Here is a 10886-nt window from a genome sequence, read left to right on the forward strand (position 1 = left end):
CATATATTTTGTGTTCAAGTTCAATGTTCAAGAGTGGCTGACTTTACCTTGTCATTGAAAGTTTGCTCCAGGACTGACAATCTCGATTCCATGATTTTCACAAGTTCTAGTTCATAAAATTTGACTTAAATTTTTCTGGAAAATTTTAAGTAGTTGAAAATTGTCGGCCAGTGTTATAAATATTTTAGTTCAACAATAATCAATAAAATAACGGAATTATTTTTATTTCTTCACAAGTATTTTACTTCATTTTACAATAAGTTTCATTACCTTATGTTCTACATTAAGAAAGTGATGAATTTTGGAAATAAATACGATATTTCTGAAAAGTGTTCACAAAAAACTCTTTATTGTCGTGACAGTATTTTTTTTTTGAATTGTGAATAGTGAGTACAATATTCGAATTTCTCGGAATAGTCCGGTCAAAATAGATATTCAACCCAGAAATAATTCGCATAGAACTGAAAATTGGTACAGAACATTTAAAGTAAAATGTCAAAAGTCGCAAAAGTCACATGTGTGCATAAAAAGTTATTCAAGTTTTAATGTCGTAGGTTTTTTATATATAACTTGGAAACGGGAGAAGCTACCAAAAAAAAAAGTGTATGGATGACTTGTAGCTTTTGTTTTTCCCTAAAAAAAATTATGACACTTTTTTAAAAAAGTGCGTCAACGTCATACTTTTTTTTTTGGACCCTTGATGTATCATTTGTTGGTCGCTAAGATTATTAATGGAACCCTAATATAATATTTAATTTTTCTTTTAAAAATGTAATTTATTTTCTTGGGGCCCCTGAGGTTTTTTTTTTTTTTTTTTTGATGAAATATTATGTGGCTGGCTACCAATTCATTATGAATTATACTGAAGAGAATAATTTGTCTCTCTTCTGTCCAAAAGAATTCATGTCAAATATCTTAAATTTTTGCTTCGTTACTTTTATAATAAGTTGCCTTCTCTGCATTGTCTCCAGTCGGGGGCCCAGGGGTAGCGCCCCGCTTGCCCCAATGGTGTGTACGCCGCCGCTGCTTACAGCAGTGATCTAAAGTTCAAAGTTTTCGGCCCAAAAGTAAAATGTATGTAATTTATTTTAATTTTGGAACATGTGCTATAGTAAGTATACATTTTCTTTGTTGGTGACTATAGAAGAAAAGAAAAATTGTAATGAATTATTGAAATAGAGACACAAAACTATCTAGATTTTATTTTACTTGTTTGATAGTTTTAGTGAAATTTAGTGTTTCTTAAAGGTTAAACTCTCATCTAATGGGACCCTTAAAATAAAATGCAACTACGTGCAACTACGAAACTTATCTTGTTTCTTAACGACTTCAAAAAACGAAGAGGTTCTCAATTCATGTATTTTGTTTATGTTTGTTACCTCAGAAGTTTCTGCTGTGTGAACCGATGTTGATAATACCAGTGATCGCATTTTAATTTTATCCAGTTCTGACTATTGAATCCACGAGAAACCCAATCTATAAGTTAAATACAGAAGAAGATTGGTTTTATTATACAAATTATATATAGAGTTTCCGCATACCATCCTGGCTAAAGCCAAGAGTACCCATCTTATAAATAAGATTGGGCTCTATTAGTCCCTAGCACTAGAAGAGGTAATTAAAAACAAGGTTAGTTAAAAAACTTTTAAATATACTATAAATTGTTATTAAATGTGTTTTTTATTACCACCGGTCTTAACTGGACAAAAAAAACGCAGTCGGGGCTAAGCAATTTACATGTTAAATGCAACAACACTTTAGCCCCTTGGGCTTAGTTGTTAAGCCCGGAGAATTCTCTGGGCTTAACTTTTTCAACAGATTTAAATCTGTGCTACCAAATTAACTTCTTCGTAAATTGTTTAGAATTTGTTTAAAAACTTCAAAATTGATGTTTGGAATGACAATTATTATTTTAAATATTTATTTAATAGTTAGTTAAACTTTTTTTCTTCAAAAACACACAAGAAACCCCAAAAGCGAAAAATATGACAACTTTATATTTTTTTGTGTCAGCTGATTACGGAACATTTTGTATGCAGTGCTGCCAATTTTTCTCGCTAAGCCCCGAGGCGTTTTTTTTTTTAACCAGTTAAGACCGGTGGTAATAAAAAACACACCTATTATTTCATATACTTATGATCTTACGTATATTATTTGTACTAGTTTATATCAATTTTAATAAATTCACACAATTTTTTTTTTTTAATGCATTTAAATTATTTTCACTCTTCACTCCACTTGGTAAGTTATTAAAATAGTTAATGCCATCATGCAAGACTGAACTTTGGGTATTACTTAACCTACAACGCTGTGGTCTGATGTTGGTAGCATTTCTCAAACTATAAGGCTGAACTGCGGACACTTCCACTAATCCGTCCGATAAATAATCCGGTAACATACCATTTCGTATTTTAAAAATAAAAATCATAGCGTCAAACGTCAATTTCTGCTTCACATTCATCCAACACAAGCATTCAAGTAAAACACGAATTGGAGTATATACATTCATTCTTAGGATTATTCTCATACCTTTATTTTGCAGTCTTTGAAGTCTTAGTTTCACGTCTGCACTCGAACCATATAATAAGGTTGAACAATAATTAAAGTGTGGCAAAATTATCGCGTTATAAATGAGAATCGCAGCATTGAATGTTAAGTTTTTACGTATTCTGCTTAACCCTCTACTGCATGAATTAATATTAGCGGACGAAAAAATTAAAAAATGCTTTACATGGGTTCTTTGGGTTGTTTCAAAACGGTTTACATTAAAAAAATTTGTTTAAATTAATTAATTTAAAAAATTTGTTTATAAGCCAAATTTGGCTTCGTATGCATTAAGGGGTAAGAAATTTTACTAATTTTATTTATTCAGATTAGGTAAAGAATAAAATTAAAATTATAAAAAGATAAATATTTATCATTTAAAAACAAAATAAAGTAAAATAAATACATTGCATTACAAAAGGTTAAGAATTACTTCAAATTTGGCTCATTTTAAGCCATGGAACCGAGAAAAGCAATTTGTTTTTTCAATTACATATATTTTTTCTGGTTCACATTCTTTCCACTGTCGAAGTAAGTCTTGCTCCAACATTTTCACCCACTCCCAGATCTTAAAAGAACTAAAAAGTAATAAAATGATTGAAAAATATTATAGGTGAGCCTCCCTCCACCTAAATTTTTTGTGGTTACGCCCCTGGAAATGGGGTTAACATTAAAAAAATGTCTCTAAAAGCGAAGGGGCTCTATTTCTGAAGTAAAACATATGTAAAGGAACAAAATTTACAACAAAAAAATTTAACAAATTGTGTAGATTTACAACCCCTTTATGCATACGAAGCCAAATATGGCTTCCGTACTTTTTGCCCTCCCAAGACCAGGCCAATCATTTTTTTTTCAGTAAAAATTGGTTCATAGCATACATAATAAGACAATCCATCAAAAATAAATTTTTAATTCCACTTTTCTTTCCAAACAAACGCAGTAATTAACACTTAAAGTATGAAAATATTCTACACTTTCGATTTCAATGCACACGACTGATCGACTCACCTGTGATCATAAAATACACCTTTATTTTGTGTCGGACACACGAAAAAACTATCTCTATGGGTTCTCAGAAACACAAAGAAGAGGATTGTATTGAATCTTTACCATTTTTTTGTGACAGAGAAGAGAAAAGTGCATACAAATAGACAAAACCATATTTGGCTTCGTATGCAGTAGAGGGTTAAAAAATAAATTTTCTTTGAGATTTTTGCACATATGTACATGACTAGCATGTTCTTTTAGATTCAACTTTCTATCTATGACACAACCCAAATACTTAATGCTTTCAACACAAATTAAAGACTCACTATCCATTTTCACATCAATATCTTCATTCATTCCATCTTCATATAAACTCCTGTTCAAAATTAACGCACACTTTTTTCTTCTTTAGTCATACCCCTACATCTTATTTAAAATGGCTTTTAAATTATTTGTTGTATTTTTTTGTGTTTGGTTATTATTTAGCAAGTCAGAAAAATGCTAAACTGCAACAGTATTATCAACCAAAAAAAAGATGAACCAAATTTAGCAATTTAAGGTCTGAAAACTGATATTAAAATAATTTTTGTTTTTTAAGAAAAAATTTTTTTTTAAATGGAAGCACGTGACAGTTCTTTCCAATAATTTTATTCAATACTTGGCATTGTCTCCTCTAGCGCTTATGACAACTTGGAGTCATCTATTCATTCCACGAATTAACATTTGAAGGTTTTATTGTAACTTTTCTTTCACTCCAATTTTCTGTGTATCAAGAATGCTTGGAGGTGGATTTCGGCCGCAAATGCACTTTTTTCAACATTTCCTAGACATGTTCTATTGAATTCAAATCCGAATATCTGTGTGGTCAATTCAAGGGTGGCATATTTTAATCTTGAAGATATTCTCAAACCACTCTAGCATGCATTATCGTGCATCAGACTGAACTGTGGACCAAATCTAGGGGTGATTGGAACCGCATGGTGTTCGAGGATATCAGTCAAGTATTTTTGGGTATTTAAAGTAGGTCTAGGAGAGCTCACTAACTCCGTAGGTGTTGTAAAGCAGAGTTTACTTCATGAAAATTTATGACTCATCTCTAAAAGGTTAGCGGGTTGACAGATAGACTTCAGCATATCTCTCCAAATCTTCCCCACAAACATTTTACTCCATACCTTCAATTTAAGATCACTCCTGTCTTATTTGAGAAAATAACCACGATACTGTGAGACAAAGTAATAGTAGGAATTTTCTGTAAAATAAATATGATGTGCGTTAAATTTGAGCAGGATTATATTTAGTTTTAGTTACATTCACTTAAAGCTTGTTCATTTTCAGCCATACATCAATTCTTTTTAAGTCATCATTCAATTTCTCATACATATCTTGACTATTTTTACCACAAATATAAATCAGACTATCATCCGCAAAAAGTTTCATGCTGCAATATTTCAAACATTTTTTGAAGTCATTTATATACAAAACAACAAGAACACTCCCAAAACAGAACCTTGCGTCACTCCCAAATTGTTTACTTTTGCATCCGATGTCACACCATTCACACTAGTTTTTTGACTTCTATTGGTAAGATAAGATTCAAAACATACACCATATAAACGTAATTTGCTCAGTAATATTTGCCTATCAATCGTTTCAAAACGCTCTTTTCAAATCAAGAAACACAGCCACTATCGAATGCCCACAGTCAATCTTCCTCTTCCAGTTCGACACAACACAATTAATCGCTGTTTCACATGAGTGTCCACTTCTAAATCCAGATTGTTCCTGTATCAACAGATTATTACATTCTAAATAATTTTGAAACTGTTCTGCAACAAATTTTTCTAATATTTTTTCACACAATGGAAACATATTTATTGGTCTGAATTCTTCACACTTGTTCACTCTTCAACAGGGATAATCAATAGGTGTGTTTTTTATTACCACCGGGCTTAACTGTTTAAAAAAAACGCCTCTGGGCTTAGCGAGAAAAATTGGCAGCACTGCATACTAAATGTTCCGAAATCAGCTGACACAAAAAAATATAAAGTTGTCATATTTTTCGCTTTTGGGGTTTCTTGTGTGTTTTTGAAAATAAAAAGTTCAACTAACTATTAAATAAATATTTAAAATAATAATTGTCCTTCCAAACATCAGTTTTGATGTTTTTAAAGAAATTCTAAACAATTTACGAACAAGTTTATTTGGTAGCACAGATTTAAATCTGTTGAAAAAGTTAAGCCCAGAGAATTTTCCGGGCTTAACAGCTAAGCCCAAGGGGCTAAAGTGTTGTTGCATTTAACATTTAAATTCCTTAGCCCCGACTGCGTTTTTTTTGTCCAGTTAAGACCGGTGGTAATAAAAAACACACCTAATGATTCTTTCCAACTTTCAGGAAATGTACCAGTCGACAGGGATGTATTTATTATTTTCATAAGAACCGGACCGATAATTTCAATCGACTGAAGAATCATATCTTTGTTTAGTCTACACATATCTTTCTTATTCTTCTACTCTACTGAAATCAGTAAAGTAGAAGAATAAGCACTATATTTAACTATATACTATATTCAACTTCTTGAATTTCCAAACCTGATGTCTTTGATTTTTTCTGTGTAATGGCAATAATTCCATACAAAAGGTTTTTTAGTGAATCATGTGAGTCCTTTTTTATGAAATATTAATTAATAGACTTTTTGTTACAAAAGTAGCATCGCCAACACTGAAGTTGCTTAAAGTACCAACTACAAAACCTAATTTGAGAAAACAACAACGACAACACTGTAAATATTTTATTTATTTATTTATCTATTTTAGAATAGAATAACACTAAATTTTTTTGAGTTTCTTTCTTTATATGATTTATTGCTTTTTTTTTATGAAAATAAAGTAACTTTTTATTGTTTAAATTCTTCAAAAGTTTAGTCTGCTTATTATTCTCCAACACTTTTTTTTAATCAAGTACACACCATTGAGTATTTCGGTTTATAAAACTAGAAGTTAAAATTTTAATTGTTAAGTATACAAATATTATATATTACAAAATTTAAAATATTAATAGTAAACTATACTACATATTGCTATTTTGCTATACGTTTTATGGCATTTTTTTTAAGAGTATGTGTAAATTTACAAACGCATCACTGCAGAGATGATTTGCTTCATTCCTGTAGCACGTTCATAAACGCAAATAATAAGCATCACTTAAAATGTTGATTGCTCATTATTGCAAACTTTGGTAAACTGATGCGCAAATATAAAAAAAAAGCATCAAGAATTTTGTTGATAAGTTGTTGATGCCGACGCGATTTGGAGTAAAAATGGCGGAAAAGGACAATAAAAGTATTTAAACAAGTTCTAAATTAATCAATTTGATGAATTTCAGGGATATTTTACCAACCCACAAATTAAACTTATAATAGAAACCATATTAAAATATGAAGGTGAATTTATTGCAGGCAGAAAATCGAAGTCAGTATTGTGGAGGAAAGTTCTTTGAGAGATGAAATGTGTTGCTCCATATTTTAATTACAACAAAGAGTTTTTATTAGTATCATTTCCATCATTAAGCCAAAATTGTTTTTAATAGTAAAACTTTTTGTCAATCAGCATCGCATCGTAATTAGCTGAGCAACGATCAGCATCGCAAAAAAGCAGTGATGCGTAATCATTACAAAAAATTTGACGTTTGTGTTTGCGCTGCGTACGTTATTTGTATTGAAATTTTAAACTTATGAAATTCATTTTCGCGTGCGTCTTGTTTCGTTTTTAAGTTCTTAGTTTGCAATATTTTTAATATTTTTTTTTTTTTTAATTTTACTCATTTACGGAACTAATATAAAAAATAACTAAAACCATAATTTTACCTTCACAGGTCCATTAAATTCTCGTTGTAAATAGTTGCAGAGAGCACAATTTAAGACGCACATTTGAAATCGATTTTAGTGTTGTTTTTATAGGTATTATTTTCACAAAAATAATAAATATTAAACAACAAAAGACGTGGAACCGTACTGCGGATTAATATAAATAGTAAAATGTTATTTAACGGGTCATTGTGCCATTGGTACAATGGCCTATTAGAATGGGTGTATTTGCACCTGATTTCTGCAGGAGCTGTCAAGATGTAGAGGAAATAATAGAATCCATTAAATATCTGCTCTGCGATCTGCGAATGTCCAAACCTCCAAACAAAACCGACTCCGTTACTTCGGAAATAGGTTCGTGGGAGAACTAGACGATCTAGCGCAGGTGCCAATGGCTTACATGAAAAAATTCATTGAAAGTGCAGGATGGTTCGTATGAGCCAGTCTTTGTTAACCGATAAATAGTTTAGAAACATCAATGCGATTTTTAAATAAAAGGGACTCACAGGACCAATAGGCCCCCGTGTATGCAGCAGCTTAGCTGTGCACTACCCTATTTACCTAACCTAAAATGTTATTTTGAGTTTTATTTGGTAAGCTATTATTAGCTTAATGTTATAAGCTTAATCAACCGGCTAAGAAGTTTCTTTAATTTCCGTGAGTGAATTTGGTCTTATCACATAAATTGTGCACTTACAGTTCACAGTACACATAATATGTATTTATGTGTACTGTGCTTACAGTTAGTACCTTTTTTGTTTTTTTATGATTTATTTACTGACTAACATTGAAGCGGATTAATTAAAACTGTTATAATTTTCTCTTCAATGAATGTGAAGATCTTGTCTAACTTGATGAACTAGCGGAAAAACTCGCCAAATATGCTGGTGATGAAATAGTCGCCGCATCCAGCATGACATTGCCACCGCCGATTTCTGATATTGGAATCTGATTCGATTTATCAATAGAAAGTAAATTGTCTTTCAATAACTTATTTGTAGGTGTAACAACTAGAAGATTCACGGAGATCAGCAAGGGATGCACCAATTTTGTGTCCAATAGCATCAGCGTTGCTTCTTCATTCTTTTCCAGTGACAGTGAAAATATTTCCGATTTCTGTGTGAAAGTACGTTGACGCTGAGAGTTAATCGATGTTACGCACACTCTTCAAGTATGTATGCATTAATTAATTAAAGATAAACTACAATATTTTTTATTCTACTTACCTTATCATAAATTGACATTTAGTTTGAAGACTTAATAATCGTTCATGTTCGTTCCGATGATGCCGTCTTATACTAAGTACTCTAGAATCAACAATTAGAATTATGTCCAAACCAAAGTTAAAACCAGTCCATCTCCATTTCTGATAACCAGGCTCAAGAAGAATACGACCGCATCGCATACAGTTTTTTAAGAACAAGTCCTTATCTAGTTGGTTTGGTCTATAATATACAAATAATTAAGTTAATAGATGTATTCAAAAGCAATTATTTTGTAAAATGTATCTATCTGATAATAAAGCAATAAAACATTCAAATCAGTATAATAATTTAAATTTACCCAAAAAGTATATTAAAGTTTAAACTACAAACCCTTCTTCTGGCAACTGATCAACATTTAAAATGGCATTCCAATGATTCATTACATGTACATTCAACCATTCTTTTGGGATAATTTTGTCTGCTAGTATAGTCTTAAAGTCCATGTGATGGTTAGTTAAATATTGTGTACGTAAAGCTCGAAATGTTTTTAGGAAGCAATTTCCCTCTGGCGTTTCTAGGAATGAATTTTCATCTTGTCGATTTGCGAAAAAATTTTGCTGGGTGATAGCTTCCTCAGCAGAGCAATTTTCTGGATCATAATTTGGAAATAATATCATGTACATCCATGTTCGAAGTAGAGTATACAAAGAAAACTCAGTTTGCATTACATATAAATCCGGACTTAATATTAATGCAGTCATTAAGTCTATATTGATTTCTTTAAGAATTTTTGTGTTTTTGCTATGTATACACAGTAAGTTCGTTTCCAACCACTCAAAAGAAGACTTTTTAACATTCATTGTTCCATAATGACAGGAAGCCTCGTAATATCTGATTGATGTATCTGCATTTATGGTATCAATCATAACTTCTACACATTTTTCAATTATTTTATCAAGTTGGAAAAGTGTGGCTGTTGCTAGGATGGAAATAACAGCTTTAGGACCAATTTCAATTTCGTCTGAATACAATGATCCAAAAACAGCATCTAGAGCTGAAATAAAATGTTTAATACAAATTAAAAAAATATATTTTAACTTACCTTCTAAAGTTATTTTTGAATCTAAATTTTTGATGTGGACAAAATCCTGACATGATTCTTTCCAAGAACCATTGAACATACTAAAAAAGTAAGGGCTTTGGCATAGGTAGACTTTGTGCAAATGCCAGATGTTTCCCTGTGCCATTACTGATATGTCGAAATTTGTCTGTTCCTTGAAAAGCGCCTGATAAATATATTGCGTTGTAGTAAGGAGTCTTTTTCTGTTAAAAATAATTATAACAATGTAATAAACAAAACAAACATTTTCAATTTATTTTACTTTTTTGGAATTTGTAGTTCGATGCAGTTGAGCTCATTTTGTTCATCCTCTAAACCACTGACAAGTTTTCGCTTCCTTCTTCCACCAAATATACTAGCACCTATCCACGAACACTTATCGAGTGGTTCCTTGAAAAATCCAACCATTTGACCCATAGCCGTTTTAAAAAATGAAAATAATAAGTATCAAACAAGCACCAAGTACCAAGTCATATAGTAATAAGGTCTGTTTAATGAATCTGATCCGCACACACAAAAAAAGAAAAGATCCGAAAAGTAAAAGTTTTTGTGTTTCATGAAAAAAAAAAACTAGCCCCACCCCCAACTACCCATCAAGCAAGAAAACTGAGTTCAACAAAGAAACTCCGGCCTCAGACCGCGAAAATCGGGCTTGCACTCACACACTTGCAACTTTTTGTGTATGAACACAAAAGTCAAACGAGAATCGTGGTGAAAAAGTGCGAAAAGGAAAATTGACGAAGGAAAGACAAAGGGAACAGAAAAACAAAGCGTCAACTTCATTTTATTTTTTTTCTTGCAGTGTTTGTGGCGTGTCGTGCCTCGCCTTGTTTAATATTAAATTATATATATTAAATATATAATATGTCAAATTCACAAATCTCATTCTGAGATTCGTCAATAGAAAACGACATAATCATTTTGTGTTTTTCTGGGGAAATCTTCTTCGGCAACCTGACGCCACACCAGCACCCACATACATTCAACATCCACAATTTGTCGAAATACATCGAGTTCTCCTGCCGCTGGCCTTCACCAGAAAATAATAATAAAAATTGTGTTTGTGAAAATAAAATAAAGAAAAGAAAAAAAAATAAAACAGTTTCAGTGAAAAAAAAAAAAATCTAGTTCTGTTTTTGGTCGCAAATGCGAAACGTCATACCTTTT

The 10886-nt window shown here is 31.5% G+C and overlaps 1 protein-coding gene across 2 annotated transcripts; it reads right to left on the reverse strand.

The window, feature by feature from the left end:
* Positions 1 to 216: 216 nt before the first annotated feature.
* On the reverse strand, positions 217 to 10338 carry LOC129907151 (protein germ cell-less). 2 transcript variants are annotated; one of them, XM_055984298.1, is made up of 8 exons: positions 9982 to 10338; positions 9702 to 9922; positions 8990 to 9653; positions 8621 to 8839; positions 1688 to 8559; positions 1542 to 1605; positions 1210 to 1476; positions 217 to 1138 (listed from the first exon to the last, which is right to left on the reverse strand). In XM_055984298.1, exons 1-5 carry the CDS (start codon positions 10134 to 10136, stop codon positions 8241 to 8243), a joined length of 1578 nt encoding a protein of 525 aa, XP_055840273.1. In that variant the 5' UTR covers positions 10137 to 10338; the 3' UTR covers positions 217 to 1138; positions 1210 to 1476; positions 1542 to 1605; positions 1688 to 8240. The 2 variants fall into 2 exon arrangements, with proteins under 2 accessions (XP_055840273.1, XP_055839558.1); XM_055983583.1 differs by having other exon boundaries at positions 217 to 1476.
* Between the last annotated feature and the right edge of the window lie 548 nt (positions 10339 to 10886).

This window comes from Episyrphus balteatus, chromosome 1 (genome assembly GCF_945859705.1).
Source record: "Episyrphus balteatus chromosome 1, idEpiBalt1.1, whole genome shotgun sequence".
Taxonomy (NCBI): domain Eukaryota; kingdom Metazoa; phylum Arthropoda; class Insecta; order Diptera; family Syrphidae; genus Episyrphus; species Episyrphus balteatus.

What these genes read in the sequence shown, in the direction of transcription:
- LOC129907151 (XM_055984298.1), bottom strand. Translation starts at nt 10,136, where the DNA reads ATGGGTCAAATGGTTGGATTTTTCAAGGAACCACTCGATAAGTGTTCG. An exon ending in GAACTACAAATTCCAAAAAA is followed by an intron (nt 9,923 to 9,981) that starts GTAAAATAAATT and finishes TATTTTTAACAG; the next exon opens with AAAAAGACTCCTTACTACAA. An exon ending in GATCAGTTGCCAGAAGAAGG is followed by an intron (nt 8,840 to 8,989) that starts GTTTGTAGTTTA and finishes TGTATATTATAG; the next exon opens with ACCAAACCAACTAGATAAGG.